This window comes from Dama dama, chromosome 15 (assembly GCF_033118175.1).
Source record: "Dama dama isolate Ldn47 chromosome 15, ASM3311817v1, whole genome shotgun sequence".
Lineage (NCBI taxonomy): Eukaryota > Metazoa > Chordata > Mammalia > Artiodactyla > Cervidae > Dama > Dama dama.
Genome location: NC_083695.1, coordinates 12,032,557 through 12,052,618, shown reverse-complemented (window position 1 = coordinate 12,052,618; position 20,062 = coordinate 12,032,557). Strand labels below are relative to the sequence as shown.

At 48.0% G+C, this 20,062-nt stretch overlaps 1 protein-coding gene across 3 annotated transcripts in view; it reads left to right on the top strand.

Annotated features, from left to right (window-relative positions):
• NTPCR (nucleoside-triphosphatase, cancer-related) overlaps positions 1–18,303 on the top strand; it is a 35,623-nt gene extending 17,320 nt beyond the window's left edge. For 2 of the 3 annotated variants that reach the window (XM_061161469.1, XM_061161472.1), the window contains exons 4-5: positions 8,653–8,862; positions 17,656–18,303. In XM_061161469.1, the coding sequence (XP_061017452.1) occupies positions 8,653–8,862; positions 17,656–17,724 (279 nt within the window). In that variant the 3' untranslated portion in view covers positions 17,725–18,303. Of the gene's footprint in view, positions 1–4,046; positions 4,106–8,652; positions 8,863–17,655 lie in introns of all 3 variants that reach the window. The other variant, XM_061161470.1, reaches the window with a different exon arrangement.
• The last annotated feature ends 1,759 nt before the right edge of the window (positions 18,304–20,062 follow it).

Sequence of the window (20,062 nt, the reverse complement as noted above, 5' to 3'; positions counted from 1 at the left end):
TTAACAGTGTTCTTTGTAACATTTCTTTTCCTTCAGTCTAGGGTTAGATATTACCTTTAGTTGTCATATCTTCATAACCTCCTCTAATCTGGAACATTACCACAATCTTTTTTTTTTTTTTTATCTTTTGCAACTCTGACATTTTTGAAGAATACAGTTTTGTTTTAAAAGAATATTCCTCTTCTGGGGTTTTCTGATGTTTCCTCATGAATTAGATTCACCTGAAACACTTCAGTACATGGTAATACATTCTTCTCAGTGTCTTATCTGGAGACATGTGATGGTTGGTGATGTTAACTTGGTCACCCACTCAAGGTATTATTGTCCAGTTTCTCCCCTGTACGTTTACTCTTTTTTTTTCCTTTGAAACTAATAGCCGTCAGTACAGAGCTACTTAGTGACCTTGCACAGCCTCTTCATCAAAATTTCTCCCGGTTAATTTTTGTAATTAAAACAAAAACTTATTAGGTTATCTTAAGATAATAACTTGAGGTTTTAAAAGCAAATTAGTTACTGCCTATTGAAATACTTTCTCTAGCAAGGTGAAACAAACATAAAATTACTGTATATTCAGAAACTGAACTATACAAACCCAGAATGGTTGATTTCTCCTTGTCTAAGCTGTCCTCCTCTGCTTGTATGCATTTACCTTATTAGTTAGAAAAATAGTCACCACCATTTCACTGTAGCAAAAATAATCAACTTTATCTCCTTCAGGAAATTTCTAATAGAAGGTTCATTATATTTGTGTGTTCAGTCATGTCTGACCCTCTGTGGCCCCATGGACTATACCTTGCCAGATTCCTCTGTACATGGGATTTTCCAGGCACAGATATTGGAGTGGGTTGCCATTTCCTCCTCCAGGGATCTTCCTGATCCAGGGATCGAACTTCTGTCTCTTGCATCTCCTGCATTGGCAGGCAGATTCTTTACCACTAGCACCACATGGGAAGCCCCTAATAGAAGATTATCAGGCATCAAAAATACCAAACTTTTACCAAAAGCTTAAATAATGATTAAAATTTTTTAGTAAGCAATTGAAATTTTTTTTAAAAAGTTATTGTGAACACTGTCAGCTGATAAGGAACATTTAGAAGTTAATACAGCCACACCTCACCTCGATTTACTGTACTTTGCATCTACTACGTTTTTTGCAAATTGAAGATTCCTCACAACCTTGTGTCTAACAAGTCTATTGATGCCAGTTTCCTGGAGTATTTGCTCACTTCATGTCTCTGTATCACACATTGGTAATTCTCAACAATATTTCAAACTTTTTCATGATTATTATATTTGCTATGGTGGTCTGTGATCAGGGATCCTGATGTTGCTATTGTAATTGTTTTGGGTGCCACGAACCATGCAACATAAGATGGTGAACTTATTCAGTAAATGTTGTGTGTGTTCTGACTGCTCCGCTGACCAGCCCGCCCCGTGTCGCTCGCCTCCTTATTGGGCCTCCCTAGTCCCTGAGACACAGCAACATTGACGTTGAGCCAGTTAATAACCTTACAGTGGCCTGTCAGTGTTCAAGTGAAAGGAAGAGTTGCATGTCTGTCATTTTAAATCAAAAACTAGGAGTGACTAAGCTTAGTGAGGTGGGTGTGTTGAAAGCCGAGACGGCAGAAAGCTAGGCCTCCTGTGCCAGTTAGCCAGACTGTGAATGCAAAGGGAAAGTTCTTAAAGGAAATTAAAAGTGCTTTTCCAGTGATCACATAAATGATGAGAAAGCAAAACAGCCTTACTGTTGAAATGGCGAAAGTTGTAGCATTCTAGATAGAAGATAAAACCAGCCACAACATTCCTCCAAACCAAAGTGTAGTCCAGAGAAAGGACCGAGCTCACTTCCAGTCTATGAAGGTGGGCTGAAAGAGGTGAGGAATCTACAGAAGAGAAATTTCAAGTTGGCAGAGGTTGGCTCATGAGGTTTAAGAAAAGAAGCCATTTTACAACATAAACATGCGAGAGGAAGCAGCTAGTGCGGATGTAGAAGCTGCAGCAAGTTGTCCAGGAGGTCTGGCTCAGACAGTTAATGAAGGTGGCTGCGCTAACCCACAGATCTTCAGTGTAGAGGAAACGGCCTTATACTGGAAGAAGATGGTATCCAGGACTTCCGTAGCTGGGGAGGAGAGGTCAGTGCCTGCCTTCAAAACTTCACGGGACAAACTGACTCTTGTTAGGGGTCAGTGCAGCTAGTGACTTGAAGTCAAAGCCAGTGCTCATTTACCATTCTGGAAATCCTAGAACCCTTCAAAATTATGCTAACTTGACTCCTTTTCTGCTCTATACATGAACAACGAAGCCTGGATGACAGCATATCTGTTCACAATGAAGTTAATGAGTATGTGAAGCCCGTTGCTGAGACCTACCACTCAGGAAAAAGATTCCTTTCAAAATATGACTGCTTATTGAGAATGCACCTGGTCACCCTAGAGCTCTGATGGAGATGCCTGTGGATGTCCATTCTGCAGCCCATGGATCAAGGAGTAATATCGATTTTCAAGTAATAAGTAATATATTTTGTGAGGCTATAGCTGCCATGGATAGTGATTCGCTTGAGGGATCTGGGCAAAGGCAACTGAAAACCTTCTAGAAAGGATCTGCCATTCTAGATGCCATTAAGAACATTCATGGGAAGAGGTCACAGTATCAGTAGGAATTTGAAAGAAGTTGATTCCAGTGCTCATAAATGACTTTGAAGGGTTCAAGACATAGTAGAAGAAGTAACTGCATATGAGGTGAAAATAGCAAGAGAACTAGACTTAGAGCCTTGAAGATGTGACTAAATTGTTGCAATCTAAGGATAAAACTTTAGGGATGAGGAGTTACTTCTGGGTGAGTGAAGAAAGTAGTTTTTTTTAAAAAAATTGGTTTGTTTCTTTAAGCACATTCGCTTTTTAATTCATTTCTGGCTGCGCTGTCTTCGTTGCTCTGCACAGGCTCTCTCTAGTTGTGGAGAGTAGGGGTGCCCTCTGGTTGTGGTGCGTGGCCCCTCTTGTGGAGTGCAAGCTCAGCATGTGTGGTGTGTGGGCTCAGTTGCCCCGCAGCATGTGGAATCTTCCTGGACCAGGGACTGAACCCGTGTCCCCTGCATTGGCAGGCGAATTCTTATCCATTGGGCCACCAGGAAAATCTAAGAAAGTAGTTTCTGGACATTGGAATCTACTCCTGGTGAAGATGCTATGAAGATTGTTGACATGACAACAAAGATTTAGAATGTAACATAAACATAGTTTACAAAACAGCAGCAGAGTTTAAGAGGATTGACTCCAGTTTTGAAAGTTCTCTGGATAAAATACTCTCTACAGCACTGTACACTCAGAGAAATCATTCATGAAAGGAGGACTTGGTCAGTGTGACAAGCTTCATTGTTGTCTTAAGCAATTTCCACAGCCGCTTCAACCTTCAGCAACCACTGTTGAGATCAGTCAGCAGCCGTGAACACTGAGGCAAGATGATCCACCAGCAAAAAGATTATGACTTGTTGCAAGTTCAGATGATGGTTAACATTTTTTAGTAATCAAGTGTTTTTTAATGAAAGTATATTGTTTGTTTAGACATAATGCATTTGCACACTTAACGGACAACTGTATAGCACGAATATAACTTTCAGATGCAGCAAGAAGTCAAAAAATTCACGTGACTCACTTTAGTATGATACTCGCTTTATTTTGGGGGGGGGGGTGGTCTGTAAGTGAGCTCTGCATCTCACCAAGGTAAGTCTGTGCATATTGGGCTACCTGGGCGTATCTTCTCTGCTGTGTGCAGAGGTGAGCTCCTGGCAGAAGCCCCTTCACCTGCAGAGCACATCTGCCAACTGAAGCGGACCATTCTCCATACGTGATACGATGAGGTTGATACTACTGTTCAATATGTTATATTGAAAACAATATGATTAATCCAGGGGGAAAAAAAAGGAGTTTTTGTGGCTGTGCCTCTGTGGGGACCCTAGAAACTCAAACACTCTTCTGTCTCATTGGTGAGAAAAGTGGTGAGGAGACTTTCTCATGCTTAGTGTGTTCTTATTTCATGTTAAAACCGTGCAGGTGGAATCGCTGGCAGGGCGACACTGGGCCAGCCTCCCAGCCTCGTGCCTTGGGACTGGGTAAGTCACTCGGTCCCTGGCTTTCTCCTTAATCGTAAAACAGAGGTGTTGATACCTGTTATGTGAAGTTATTAGGAGTGAAGGCGATCTGCTTGTAAGGTGTGTTAGTCCCTGGCCGCTAGATGGTGCAGAGTGTAGTAGGGATGGTTATGATTTTTTTCCTGAGAAGTCCCGTGAGGGGATGGGCATGGTCCCTTGGGAAGATGTCACATCAACAGTCTGATCTGTGTTTGCTGGGAACGAGGGGCCAGAGCCGGCAGTAAATCCGTCACGGGACCCACAAGCCTAGACATCTGGTCTGGTCCCAAGGCGCTGGGATCAGAGGACGAAGGGGTTCTTAATCTGCTAGGGCCGACCGTCAGCCAGCAGACACTGTTTCAGCCCCAGGATGGTTCTTAACAGCTTGGCAGGTACCAAGGTGCGTCATGGCACTCTGTGGCGAGATGCTGGTGTGGGGGGCCCAGGGAGGCCCGCAGGGACACCCAGGAGGAACCACCAGTCTCCTCCGGCAGCATGTGTGGTTGGGGGCAGCTCTCGCCCAGCGTGCGCTCCATGCTAAGGGGTGTGTCAGGTCGTCCAGACATCCTGGCCACCAGCCTGGGATTTTACTCCCCGGGGACATGCAGTCGACCCGCCACCAGACTGCCGAGAGATGCTGAGACTTTAAAGCTTGGAATAAACACACATAAAAGTCTGATTGGAGTCCTGCCTTTCATTTAATAAGATGGTCAAGGCATCGGGCTTGCTCAGCGGTGGCTGTGTTTTCGCCATTTGCCTCTCCAGCTTCCCCAGGGCTTGTGGCTCTTTGGGGGGCAGGCTCAGTTGTGCTGCCTGTGTTCTGGCCATGGCCCCCTGCTTCCCTCCCATCACTTTTGAGACTTGCTGTCCCAGACAGGCAAGCTCAGGAAGCCAGTCTGTGTCTGATGTTTAAAAAAAAAATGGCAACCTAATACCACCAGAAATAGGTATTATTTAAATGATCCAAAATAAGGCAGAGGCCACTTTAATTAGCTTTTTCTTGGTTCAGTATTTTGGTTGAATGAAATTGCTTATTTTATGTTTACATTTTCTTTGTATCCTTAGAACGGACGCCTAAGGATTAAACAAAGAACCAAAAGAATCACACTGTTTTCAGCTCTGTGGCAAAGCTGGTATAAAGCTACTTCATTGTTGCTCTAAATTGATTTAATCTTTCTGGAAAGCAAACTAGCTGAGTGTAACCAAAGCTAGAAAATTATTCATAACTTCTTTTGCCCCAGGCTGGTCAATTTTAGGACTCTCTCCCAAGGAAATAGCTTCTCCGTCAGAACCAACAGAGGGACTAAAACATGCTTTGCACAGAGAAGGTTTTCCTGCTCTTTGTGGCTGTGAGAATGTACAGTCAGCAGAAATGTAAGCTGTGGAGAGGAGCATGGGGCGTGACGTAAAGGACCGCAGTGATCCTGAGTTGCTCTGGGGTGGGGGAAGGGATGCCGGGAGAACAGCTGCTCCCTGGATGGCCTGCACAGTGCTCTTAACCACATGGCCACCCAGAGTCTTCTGTGGGATCCTCACCCCATACCCGTGTCTGGAGCCCACAGCCAGAAACAAGAAGCCAGGCCAGGGCCATCGTCCTGTACTCACTGTGTCTTCATCAGCTCAGTCAGTCATTTACAATGATGGGAATGGGGTGAGTGCTCACTGGCTTATTTTTTGTTTCCTTTTAAAATGGAATTTATACAGAAAAAAAAAAAAACAAACAACCAATTCTGAACGTAACAGTAATTCTTTTATTAAGCTGGTGAGTATATGTTCATTGTTATTTAGAAAAACAGACTGACTGATTATAGGCTTCTGAGTAGCTTAGCCTCTAGTAACTGTCTCTCAACTGAGCAGGAATAACCCAACTTTTCATTAAAAATCCCAGACTTTTTGAGATTTCTATAGTTTCTGTGTAAAGAAAGTTCCTAATTCTGGACAGAATGGAGATTTTTAAATGCAGCGTTTTCAGCTGGTAGAAAACAATGTCTGCAGGTGCGTCCAGGTATCTTTGTGCAGCAGTTTAACGAGGTAGGTGAGTGCTGACGGGTGAACGCTGTGGGGTGGCTGGGAGCCCTGCGCCTTGTGTTGGACCTGTCCGCGTGTATTCACACACACAGCCACATACGTGTGACCGCCTTGTGTACATGCACCCACTAAACACACAGACAGGGGAGCTGACACATTCTTCCCTGTTGTTTCTTTATCTCATCTGAATGCTTTCAGAACCGTGGTTCTGGTGTGCTGGACTTGAGTTCTGTCTGGGGTTTTGACAGCAGGCTCCAGGACAGCGTCTACAGGGGACAGTCTTTGGGGGCAGCAGGAAGCACCAGACACGCCTTAATCAGAGGCAGGTTGGTTGGGATGGCTCGCTGTTGGGAGCGTGTCTGTTTTTATGCTGGCACACAGGTGGCCAGTAGCTGTTTCTTTTCCTCCACAGTCAGGCATTCATTTCTGAAGCATCTGTTGACACAGTGACCTCCCCCACACCCTCCATCCCTATACTGCCCGCCAGTGCAGGGCAGCATCGGCTATCAGCCCAGCCTGCACCGTTCACCTCCACAGAGAAGAAAAAGATGAGTCACACCTCGTCTGCGCCCCTGGGAGGGAGACAGGGTAGCCGTGTGTGTATATAAACGCACGCAGATAAACTCAGCTGAGAGGTAAACATGAAGTGTATTAGAAACACCGAAGTTTGAGAGATTTAGAACCTCTTGGACAGTTACAGTGGACCCCTTTCTGGTCTTTCTGTCAATAAAAGGAGTAGAAAAATATATGTACTGGATAGCAAGCAGGAAAATTAAAAGAGGACCACTTACAGAAAAGTTTGAAAACCAGTGCCCTGCAGCTTCCCTCCAGGCTCATGTGTCTGTTCCCAAAGACGTCTCCCCTGTCTTCCTGGCCCCACACAGCGAGCAGCCTTTCAGGCACAATGTGTAAGCTCCGACGTTGACTCTCAGCCTTTGGACAGCATCCCACCCTCTGCAAACCATACAAGGCTCCAGGATCTGCCCCCAGCCCTGCCTGTCACAGGTCACCACGGCACCCCCCCTGCAGCCACACTGGAAGAGCTTTGGTATTAGTATTAGAATTTGAGCAAAATCTAGCTTAACCCAGCCATTCATTCTGAGAATGTATTGGTGTCAGTATTTAAGGAGTCTGAGAACTTATAGTGAAACGTACTTGGTAAATCAGCTTTACATACCATTTTCAAAATAATCATTTATACAAAGATATAGAAATATATTTGTTACTCAGCACTCATCAAAGTGTTTATTGTATGTTCCATTGTGTCCCTGCTGTGGAAAAACTATTCAAAGTCCTACCAGCTTTCTCTAGGAGGGCTTCCTAGAGAGGACATGTGTATTGGTTAGCTGTTGCTGGGTAACAAATTACCCCAAGATCTAGCAATATGAAACAACAAACGTTTATTATCTCATACAGTTTCCCTGAGTCAGGAATCCAGAAATGGCTTTGCTGGGTGGTTCAGGCTCAGGGTCTCTTATGAGGTCAGAGGGCCCTGAGGCTTCCAATTTCACAGTGATGGTTGTGGGGAGGTCTCAGATCCTCCCTGGCTGTTGACATGTGGCCTCAGTTCCTTATCTGTTGGACCTTACCATCAGCTGCCTGTGTGTCCTCACAGCACGGCAGGCATCTTCCCTGAGAACAGGTATGGGTGGATGGGTGGGTGGATGGATGGGTGGATGGGTGAGATTGGGACCAGGACAGAAGCCGTGATCTTTTTTCCTGATCTCAGAAATGGCATATCATCCCTTCGGTCATTCTTTGTCCATGTAGTGCAGGGCAGCATTGTACTGTGGGGGCGGGGTCTGTAGAGGGTGCCAATCCTAGAAGCTGGGAATCTTGAGGGCTCTTGGAGGCTGGCTGCCACACCTGTTCCTAGAGGGGTCTTCAAGTATGTGACGTAGTGGCAGTGCATTGATGTAAAGTCATTAGAAGGGGAATCTGAGATTCAAGGGCACAACCTACTCACTTTTCCCCCTCTTAAACCAGGACTCCTTCTCTTTTAATTTTCACTTCTTTCCAGTGACCCTGTCAGCTCAGGTTGTGAAGTACACAAGCATCTGCCTGCAGCAGTTACATCCTCCCAGCAGACAGGGACTCATACAACCCCAAATCCAAAAAACAGAGGCCAGTGTTATTAACAAGGGCTCCCAGGCTTGCTGTCTCATTTCTTTCAGACCTGAGGCATGTGGATCCTTCTTGTTTCCTGGATGGATATAAATATAAAACTTGGTTGTTATTGGGACCGTTCTAGAAGAGGGACAATTGCCAGGAAAACGGGGAGCTCAGGGAATTGAGTCTTCTGGGCGTTGAGGTCCCCAGGGGAGAGCTCCTGATTTCCTCTGCTGGTGGTTTATTCTGGGTAGCTGGAGAGACCGCCTCCTGCCTCCTGCAGCGGGGCTGCCTGCCCTGCTCTGCCGGGCAGTGAGTGATGGGGGAGGGGGATCCTGGGCCCTTTGCCTGGGGTGACTCCGGGTCCCAGTCAGTGTCTCTGTCACCCCCAGGCAGGTGCCAGTGGTCGCCCAGGACGGAGCGTTTGTGTCATCGACGAGGTGGGGAAGATGGAGCTCTTCAGTCAGCCGTTCATCCAGGCCGTCCGCCAGGCGCTGTCCACGCCAGGGACTGTGGTCCTCGGCACCATCCCCGTACCCAAAGGAAAACCACTGGCCCTCGTGGAAGAGATCAGAACCCGAAAGGACGTGAAGGTGTTGAGCGTGAGTACCCCGCGGGTGTGGAGCAGGCGCCCTGAAACAGCCTGTGGCGCCGAAGCACACCCGTGGCTTCAGGTCCCCATAGCTTTTCCTCTTAGGCTGGAATATAGGCGCGTCTCGCTTCCTGTGAGGTTATGGAGCTGAAATTATACCACTGCTTGGTGACAAAGCAGTCTTGCCTCTGGGACCGCCGGAGGGGCCGGCTCCTCCCGCCGCGCTCCCCTGCCCCCGCCAAGCCCAGGCCTCGCCGGCGTCAGCAGCGCGCGGCTGCGGTGCTCTGCGCTGAGTGCCTCTTCCCGGGTGATGAGCTTACAGAGGCAGGCAATGCTGTCTCACTTGAAAGGTTTTCCTTTGAAACTGACCCCCTTCTGCTTGTGAGGGGAAGGAGCTGTGGCTGCAGGTTGAGGCACAGATTCCAGATGCCGTGGAGCAGCATTGCTCAGAGCTCCCGCCAGGGTGAAAACGTGCTGCCCGCACCAGACGGGGCCGAGCCACGTGTGACTGTCCACATTTGAATTAAATGACACGAAATTAAGTTAGAAAACTCTTTTCCTCAGTCACACTGGCCACTTGTCAGGTGAGAAGTGCAACTCTGGAAGTGCTCTGCCTGGAAGTGCGACGCTGGCTCTGGGCAGGCCCAGGAACCTGTCTTCCCGAGCTCCGAGAGCTCAGGCCCTGCGGTGGGAGGAGCCGTGGGGTGGTGCTGGTGAAGGGCAGGTAGGTCAGGGGCAGTGGCTGAGCCGGTCTGCAGCGCTGATGGGGCTGCGGGGTTTTGCCCACATACGCGCTCTTCTCCCGTCATCCCTCTGCGTCCTTCTCGGATACTGTCCTCCCCGTGGCACCTTCGTGTCTGCGTCAGTGACAGCCACGTCACTGCGCTCACACCCTGCCCCCACCAAGTGAACCAGTGCAGAGTCACCAGGGTCAGCTGCCCTCGGTGGGGCATCCACATGTTCTCTCCATAGCGTCCAGGGCACTTCTGGGCAGTTGGCAGCCATTAAGGTTAGAGCAGCCAGGGCTGGAGCAGTGTGTCTGTAAGTTGCTTCGTTCATTTATTCTCTCACTTACTTGATAAGTGAGAGATTGAGCATCTCTGTGCATGGATTGAGCATCTCCTGTGTGCTTGGCTTCATGCTAGGTCTTGGTGATGAACGAGACACAAGTCCTTAATCCTCATGGAGCTGAAATTCTAATGGAGGGGCTGGATAACAGAAATGTGAGCAGGCAATTACGTGGTTTCAGTTGTGGCTAAATGCAAAGAAGGTGAACCCAGGCACTGTGGTCTTTGGGGACAGGCAGTAGTGATCAGGGGAGGCCTGGGAGCCACACAGGGTCACTTCCTCAAAGGGCATGACCATGTCTTCAGAGTTCTGTGTTACCTTCTCTATCTCTTGCATGGCATGGCCTCCACATTAGAGTTTTTGGTTGTGATCATAGAGTTTCTGTGGTAACAGAGTCAGTGAATAATAAAAGATCATGAAAGACAATTAGTCTTCAGGTCAGATAGCTTCCAAGCTGGGGGCCTGCATAGCCACTGATGCTAAGCTCCAGGGATTGGGTGTCTCTGCACACTACTCTAATAGCCCTGCAGTGGGCTTGGGAGTTGACTGTTAAATCAGGAACAAGTGCTGTATCTTAAGACGCTACCACAGATTTTCCTCTCTAAGCTAGGAAATTATTCTCTAGGCAAGGTAATCATTGATCTTAATGATGTATAAATAAAACGATTAGCTTTTGGTTAATTATGCAAGAGACCCCGTTATTCTTGTCTTTCTTGCATTCCTTTGGGGCTCCTGTGAACTTGCTGCATATATTTTATAAATGAAGAAGCTCACTCATCTGCAGATTTAGGAGTTGGATTAGATATTTCTTTGGTCCTTTCTCTTTCTAACAAGCAGCAGAGTTACCTGAATTTATTTTTGAGAGCATCCTTTGCATCAAACACTTAGTCCATGGTACAAGCACATGTGAGGAGTGTACCCTTCCCTCCAGAAAAATGGACCATGGGACAGTCAAAATCTGGAGATGAGAAGAGAGATCAGTGTGAACAGAAGGAGTGGAGGGAGGTTTCCAGAAGGAAGGGGTTCTTGGGTGGATTTTTAAAGAGGAAAGAGGATAGGAAGGGAGAATATTCCAAATAAGGAAATAATTTATGTATAACATGGAGGGCAGCTTCCCTGCGCTGATAGAGGATGTGGAGATGGGACTGAAGTCATGATGTTGGGGAGGTATTCACAGTAACTCAGGGCTGCTCACAGTATCTAGACTGTTCGTCACAGGGTTAGGTAAACAGAGCCTCACTTACCAGAAATACAGCTGAGGGCACTTCCAGTTTGAGAGAAAGTGTTCCTCCTCCTGAGCACAGCTGACAGCCTTGGACGTTGTACACAAAACAGACCTAAGAAGACCTGAATGGTGGCTGGAAGAAGGCACGCAGGCTAGGGACCTCAGGACCCCGGAAACAGCACGGAAGACACAAGTGGAAGTCACTTGTCATGCTGAGAGCCGGGAAAATCAGCCTGAGTGAGAAAGAAAAGTAGCCTACGTGCCAACAGAAGGATGACATAGATGTTGAGATTATAGGGTAGAGATTTTTCAAACAACCATCATAAAAATGTGTCAGCGATCAATTACAAACCCACTCGAAACAAATAAAAAATAGTCTCAAGCCAAGACATCAAAAGTTTCAGGAAAGATATGGAAGCTATCAGGAAGACTCAAATGACAATTTTAGGATGTAAAATGCAATAACTTAATGAGAAAGCCTGTGGGTGGACCCAGCCTGCTGAGTGGAGTTGACAAGAGTCAGTGAATGCGAGCAGTGGAACAGCAGAGATTGCCCAGGAAAGAGCAGGCTAAAAAAGTTAAAAGCTAGAGCCACAGGGAAGCTGTGAGACTCAGCAGTGTAGAAACTTCCAACCTTATGCATGTTCAGGCATTGAAGGTTCCTTTCCTGAAAATTCTGTTTCCCTCTCAGAAGTTTGGAAATGTTTTTCTTATTTATTCTAGAGCTTACTGCTAAGTGTGTAGCTACTGAAACGTGTTTTAAATATATACCTGTTGGGAGTATAAATCAATGGTAGAGCATTTGATTGCAGATCAAGAGGTTCCCAGTTCAAATCCGGGTGCCCCCTCTAATGTTTAAATTTGGGCTTCCCTTGTGGCTCAGCTGGTAAAGAATCCACCTGCAATGTGGGAGACCTGGGTTTGATCCCTGGGTTGGGAAGATCCCCTGGAGAAGGGAAAGTCTACCCACTCCAGTATTCTGGCCTGGAGAGTTCCATGGACTGTATAGTTATGGGGTCGCAAAGATTTGGACACAACTGAGCAACTTTCACTTCACTTCATGAGGCTATTTGAAACCAAATGTCAGAGAACATTTAATGGTGATGTCAGTGCTGTGGGGACAAGAGATGAAGACCTTCATGGGTCCAGATTACGACCAACAGGCACCCCACTCCAGTACTCTTGCCTGGAATATCCCGTGGGCGGAAGAGCCTGGGTAGGCTGCAGTCCATGGTGTCGCTGAGTTGGACACGACTGAACAACTTCACTTCCACTTTTCACTTTCATGCATTGGAGAAGGAAATGGCAACCCACTCCAGTGTTCTTGCCTGGAGAATCCCAGAGACGGGGGAGCCTGGTGGACTGCCGTCGATGGGGTCGCACAGAGTCGGACACAACTGACGCGAATTAGCAGCAGCAGCAACTCTTTACTGCTTCCGTCCTTCTCTGATCAACAACATTAAGAAATACTTTTATCCCTGCTCGTCACTTCTAACAAAAAGTACGAGTTTGGTCACATTGGTGGCATTTCCAGCGCATATTGCTTTTGATTTTCTGTGCAATGTCTCCTTGTTGGAGATGCTGGAGAATGCTGCCTGCTGAGGGGACAGGAGATACCTGGAGTCTGAGGACTGGGGGTTGAGAAGCCTGGGCTGGCGGCCCCCAGTCCTGGGACCCTAAAGGCAGTGCTGAGGTCCATCAGTGTGTGGGGATGTGGTAGCAGCCGCATCATCAGGGAGAGCTGGCATGCCTTACCCAAGGACGTTAGGTTCGTGGGGGTGCAACCAGGATTCAGACCTCAGTCTTTTGACCCCAAAGCCTGAGCATCAGCGTAGCCCTGCTGTGTGTTAACTTCGAGGGTAGGGATGGTTCAGGTGACTTTAAAAATCTAATATTCCTAGAGATTGTTTGGTTTTTCTACTTTATAAAAATATTGCTGTAACTAAAATCTGTTCTACTATTCTGAATTCAGAGCCATTTAAACTTGTCTTCCATAAATCCGTTTTTCCTCTTTTAGTTTTTGCCAGTGGATTGCAAGATCACAAAATGGGGGCTACGTCCCAGCTTCCCTTCAATTTGGAAATTTCTGTACCTCCTCTTACTCTTCCTGGCCTTGGGTATTTTAACCAGGCAAAGTGTAAACCATTTTGATCTCACAGGACTCTGGTGCTGTTTCTGGGGCACAGACTCCTGTAAGTACAGGAGGGCAAGCACACCTGGCAGCTGCCACGTCAGAAGTCAGGAGGCAGGATTTTCTGTGGTTTTTATAGAAATTAACAAGCCAATCCTAAAATTCACATGGAAATTCAAAGGACCTGGCTAAAACAACCATGAAAAGGAGAATGATGTTGGAAGATTCATACTTCCTGATTTCAAAACCTACGGCAAAGCTACAGTAATCAAGACAATGTGGTGCTGACATAGAGACACACACGTAGATCACTGGGATCTAATCAAAAGTCCAGAAGTAAACCTTTACGTCTGCAATCAACTGATTTTCAACAAGAGTGCGAGGACAAGTTAACAAAGAATAGTTTTTCAGCAAATGGCGCTGGAAAATTGGACATCCACATCCAAAAGAATGAAGTTGAACTCTTACTTCTCATCAGACACAAAAATTAACCCAAACTCATAGATCTGCACGTAAGAATGAAACTGTATAACTCCTAGAAGAACATGTAGGAGTAAACCTCTGTAAACTTGGGTTAGGCAGAGTCTTATTTGATACACCAAAAACACAAGTGACAAGGAAAAAAGATTTCATCAAAATTAAAAAATTTTGTACTTCAAAGGACACTGTCAAAAAAGTAAAATGGCCACCCATAGGATGGGAAAAATATGTAAAAATCACATATCTGATAAGGAACTTCATGTATCCAAGGGTACATAAATAACTCTTATCACAGTTCAATAATTTAAAAAGAAATAAATAAAATATACGAATTAAAAAAGGAGCAAAGAAACAAAAGACATTTCTCCAAATATAGAAAAATAGTAGAAAAGCACATGAACATATCTGTAACATTGTTACATTTTAGGGCAGTGCAAACCAGAACCACAGTGAGATAGTGCTTCACCTTCCTGGGATGGCTATGATGAAGTTAAAGGAAAGAAATGGAAAATAAAAATGTTGGTAAGGATGCGGGGAGATTGGTGCCATCATACCCTGCTGCTGAGACTGGAAAAATGCAGCAGTTCCTCAAAAAGCTAGATATGGCATTACCCTATAGCCCAGCAATCCCACTTCTAGGTGTGTACCCCGAAGAACTGGAAACATGTTCACACAAAAACTTGTACACACCATGTTCAGAGAAGCCATACATTCAAGTACATATTAGCCAAAAAGTGAGACAGACCCAAATGTCCATCAGGTGATGAACAGACAAAGATGTGGTTGATGTACACCAGTGATGTACATACTGTCTTCTCCCACAAGAAGAGGACATGACGTGGGGATACGTACTCAACCTGGAGGAATTAACATCACGTGATGCCAAGTCAGGGAACCCTGTCCCAGCGGATTCCAGACTGTATGATTCCGTCTACACGAAATGTCCAGAATAGGCAAATCTGTCGACACAGACCTTGGATCTGTGGTTGCTGGGGCCTGGGGGAAGGTGTGAGTGTAATGATCAGGAGTGGGGTTATTTGCGGAGAGGGAGGGGAGGGGTGATGGAAAGACTCTAACCCATAGTGCTGGTTATTACACAACTGTGATTGTACTAAAAGCCACCGAGTTCTGTCTTTAAGAAGTTGAGTTGTATGGAATATGAATTATACCTCAGTAAAGCTATGTTGTATGATGTCTATGTGTTTTTTGTTGTTGTGTTTTGGTGTTCAGTTGATAAGTTGTGAAGGACTTTTGTGACCCCATGGCCTGTCATGGGGGTCCCGGAGTTGGATGCAGCTGAGCACACAAACACAAAAACTGTGTTGTGTATGCTGTAGGCTCACACAGAAATCCATCGGCAGGACGGCCAAACAAAGAACCATCCCCCCGCTTCCTCCTCTAGCGAGACATGGTGTTGCCCTGGGATGTGGGATGCAGTCCCTTCTCTGCTGTGGGCACTGCGTTCCCGAAAACCCCATTTGCAAAATAATTCTTGCTTTAGAACCTTTAAACTTCAAGGAAAAACAGAGTTAGAGGGTTTGAATTCATGAATCATCCTATTTTTAGGTTCAATAGAATGAAGACAAAATATGAAACAGACTAGTAGTACTTTTGATATGCATTAACTTATAATAATGAGCATTGTCAAATTAATTTCCTTTTTTATTCTCCTGCTTATTTAAAACCTGTCAGGGTGCTTCCCACGTGGTTTCTAGGAGATGTATGTGGTTTTGTGTTGCTCTCTTGCACATGGTATATGCATAAAGAGATGTGTTTTGCCCACGTGTTCTTGTGTCCAAATGTTTGCACCTTCCTGATGTTATGGCCCTGAGTCACTGACAGCTCTGAGGCCTTTCCGTGGCCCCAGGAGTCTCAGAGCATTTTGGATGCTTCCTCGGTCAGAGTCTTCATAATCTGTATTTAATCGCTTAGCTCTATTTCAGAGCCCCTCCTCAGCTTAGAATATAGTAAACATTTTCTGTGTCAGACTCAGGATGAATGCAGTCCAGCCCTGGAACTCAGGGTCTGATCTTCACGGGACCGGAGGCTGAGCCGCTCCTGCAGCCCTAGGAGGGCATGGTGGGAGGCGGGGGGCGAGGACGCTGGGGTCCTTCCCGCATCATCCTCACCTCCTTTCCCCTCCCAGGCCCCAGTGCCTTCCTCTAGTTAAACGCTGCGGAAAGACTGGAGTCCTGAAAGGGAGGGGCAGCTGCGCTGACAGATGACACTGTTCCCTGTTCTTGGATTTGCGAGCTTGCCTTCAGTGGGCCAGGAGCACGGTGACTGAACGCTGTGAACGGTTTCACATAGACATCTCACTGCATGATTTTCAGAAATCACCTTAGGAAAATCAAGGGGGTGGCAAAAACACCCAGTGGGCAGCGTCCTGGGACACCACCCTTAGGGGCCGGGGCTAAGTCTTTCTGAGACTGTTTCTCAGGAAGTCTTCCAGGGCCCAGCTTGTACCCCGGGGCCGAGGGCTGCTCCCACAGGAGAATCACCCTCTTATAAGAAGGATGCAGGATGCAGGGGGCCAGGCACTGAGGTCCACTGTGCATATCCTCTTGACATGTATGCACCTCCCAAACCAGGGCCCCTGCCACCCCCGGGGGCCGAGGTCCTGCAGTGGGACCAGGCCATCTCCTCTCAGGACCGCACCTCCCGGACCACTCAGGTTTCCCAGGCGCATGCACTTCTGTCAGCATGAGTCTCCACTCGGCTCTCTTCTTCACTGCTGCCCTTCTCCCAGGTCCACTGGTCAAAACCAGCTCGGGCATAACCACCTGTGGAAGTCTTTCCTTCTTTCCTGATCACTTCCCCACTTCCCCCCCACCCTCTCCGCGCCGCCAGCATCCCGTGCCTCCTGACTCGAGGGGTCTCAGGGCCCTCTGCCAACCCTGCCCTCCCTGTTCTATGTGTGCCCCTGGTCTGGTCTTCAGGCTTTGTGAGGTCAAGGTCCTGGCTGAGTCTCTCCACTCCTGGCACCTTGCCCCGGCACTGCGCATTGAATGTTGTGTGGGTGGCCCAGGAACGTGCTGGTGATGAGGAGAGACCACCCTGCCCCTTGCTGGGGAAACAGCCCCCCACCGGGCTCCCGGGGGGGTGTTTGGGTGCTTGAACTGTACTCAGTGGGCCTGTGGTAGTGAAAGAAAGAAAACTATAACACAGATTCTCAAGCAGAGCTCGAATCCACTCTTGTTCCTTTTGTCTGTAACAGTGATAATTGCTGAGCTAACACATCGGGCACAGGGGATCTGCATTCTAGTCTGCCCTGCATCCCCCATTGCGCCTGAGATCTCAGCAAAAGCCCTCCTCTCCACCGCCCGCCCCGCCCCCCGCGCCATCCTCATCCTCCAGGTGCAGAGTTGACTGGTGTCAGAGGCTTCCTGCAACTCGCAGATCTCCTAAATCAGGGAGAGAGGAGTGGATTACTGCCCTACAGAGAACCCCGGAGTACTGGGTGTGAGGCTGCTCTGAGGGGCCTCAACTGGCGGGCGGGGGCCCACCTGCAGCCGTGGTTCTTCTGGCTGCACTCGGGCCTCCTTCTGTCCAGGTCAGGCTTCACTCAAGCCGCATCCCAGCCTGCTTCCCCAGCAGCCCTCCCAGGCTCAATTCACAGCTCTTTTCCTGGTTAAAATCCATCTGTCATCAAAACCCACTCTCACTCTGTGAGCCGTCCCTTCGCAGGAGCTGGTGGTGGGATTTGAGCCCACCTGCCCCACTTTCAGGGCGCTCTTGGAGGCCTGGGGTTCCTCCCTGGGTGAGCCTTGCCTGGGTCATACTCTATAAAGCATACGTCATCTTCTGGGCTGTTCTGTTAGAGTATAACCCGGCAGAGTAGGGAACTGAAGAAAAGGAAAGGGACTCTGAAATCTGCTTTCCTGCTTCTTCCTACTTAGGTAACCAAGGAGAACAGAAATCACCTTTTGCCAGAGATTGTGACCCACGTGCAGAGCAGCCAGAAGTGAAGAAGACGTGTCACCACTTCTCTGCACGTGCAGACGTTTCTTCGAGAGGAGCCCCACTGCCCTGCCCGACCAGGTTTTATGCCTTTGGTTTACGAAACCTTGGAGGCTTTTCCAAAGAGAGCCTGACAGCTGTTTTCCATAAAATGTTTTAAAATATCAAATTAGCCTTAATGCTGGATTGACTCTACAAGATTAACAATCCACTGTGGTGTATTTATGCTGAGAGATTTCTGTTTATTTCCTCTTGCAGTTGTGCATATGATTTGGGTAAATTATGAAAGAAGAAATGGTTTTCGGAGTATTAGATGGAATTTGCCCCCATTGAAGTTTATAAATGTGTTCAGGGGAGGGGGGTGGGGAGGAGTTCACTGCCTGATCATTTTGGCATGTCAGGAAAATTAAACCCCTCCCCGGGAGCAGCTGCAGCCTCCTGCAACTTGGAGTGATAACAGTTATTTGATTTTAAGAAAATCAGTATTTCAGGAAAAACCATTTTCGGTCCTTCCCTGCCCGCATCTTTGACTGTTTATCTGTTTGCTTATTGCTTAATAAAATAAAGAGAAATGTGATGGCTGCAGACATGTGGGTCCTGATGTGGGAGAGATGAGCAGATGTAGAAATGTTGGTAACACTTGGTACTCAGCAGGGGTTCAGATCAGAGCCCCACTTGGGCCCCATTCATTTAGACACGTTCACAGATTTTTCTGGGCCCTGTTTCCCTTCCAGAAAAGGGGTGAGTGAGTGCCATCAGAGGAGGGCTGCCCCGGCCTGAAGGAAGCCACCGTCAGCCTCCACCCAGTCCCCTGGGGAGTGGCCAGGGCCAGAGCCGGGGCTGTCAGGAAGAAGGCTGCAGAGAGATGAGGTTCGGCCCTGGCAGGGCCCTGTGGGCCAGACCACTGAACCCAGAGCTCACAGAGGGTAAGAGTTGCTCTCCCAAGGGTGATGGTACTCGAGCAATAGACATTTCAGTGTCTTTGAATTGCCAGTATATTTTTTTAGCCTTAGCCACAGTGCCAGCTGGTGCTATTGCTGGGAGTATGCATGAATGTGACCACTGACCCATTTGGGCATGTGTAGACGAGAAGCCTGGCAAGGTGGGCCCTGGGACAGCAGACAGTGCAGAAAACACTGGCTTCTAAACTGAGATGACAGCTTACAGCCTGTGACCGGCTCTTAGGATGGTCTGTCTGCCCCATGGTGGCTCTCTGAAGCCTGGTCTGCGCTGGCCCAGGCTCTGCAGGGTCACACCTGGAAAGGGTCTCCCAGATTATTAGTAGACCTCAGCCTGAGAAAGGGTGCCTGGGCCAGGCTGAGGGTGTGGGCATCCCACTCTCCCTGCCTGGACGACTCGTCCTGGGAGGCTCTGCTGTGACATCTGACAGGCGGGCTGTGACAGGAGCTTCACTCAGTGGGGCCAGAGGGCACAGCTCGGCGTGGTCTGCGAGCTCAGTGCACTGGGGTGGCCGCTGCTCTGAAGCAGGTAGAGGCTTCTCAGGTGCAGGGGCCCTATTCCTGTGATAAATCTACTCCCCTTCAGCTTCCACAGCCCTGGCTGAGGCCCCCGCAGCCCTCAGCACCAGCAAAGAGGGAGGCAGGCTGAGTAGGTCTGGGCCCCGTGCCCCCAGCACCCTGGCCTGGGGCGCAGGCTGCCCTCTTGGGGCTCCTGCCCCAGCAGGAAGCAGCCTTCACCGGCACCCCTAGCCAGGGACTCTGGCCGTGAGTAGAAGGGGACATTTTCCAAAGGAAACCAACACAACGTTATAAATCACCCATATGCCAGTAAAAATTATTTTTAAAAGTATCCAAAGTTTAAAAAAAAAACAGAAACAAGGGGGGAGAAAGGAAAAGGAGAACTTAAGAGCCAAAGCCAGATGTGCTTGAGGAGGGGGCGTGTCGGGGTCTCCTCGCATCATGGCCCTGGGCAGTTGCTGGGGGGGAGCTCCTGCACTCTGGCTCGTGATGGCCCTGGCAGGAAAGGATTTGAGCCCAAGTGTCTCTTCCCATGACCCCCCATGTGCTCCCTTCCCTGGGAATTCAGGTTGAACTCTAATCCCCCATGTGATGATATTAGGAGGTGGGGCCTTTGGATGTGATTAGATCACGAGGGTAGGGTCATCATGAAGGGGATTAGTGCTCTTGCAAAAGAGGCCCCAGAGAGCTCCCTCACACCTGCTGCCATGTGAGGAAGTGGGTCTCACCAGACACTGAATCTGCCAACAATGTGATCTTGGACTTCCCAGCCTTCCAACTGTGAGTAATATTTGTTGTTTAAGGCTCCAGCCTGTGGTATCAGATAAAATGAATTCACAAATAACTGCAACTCAGGGCCAAGCATGCA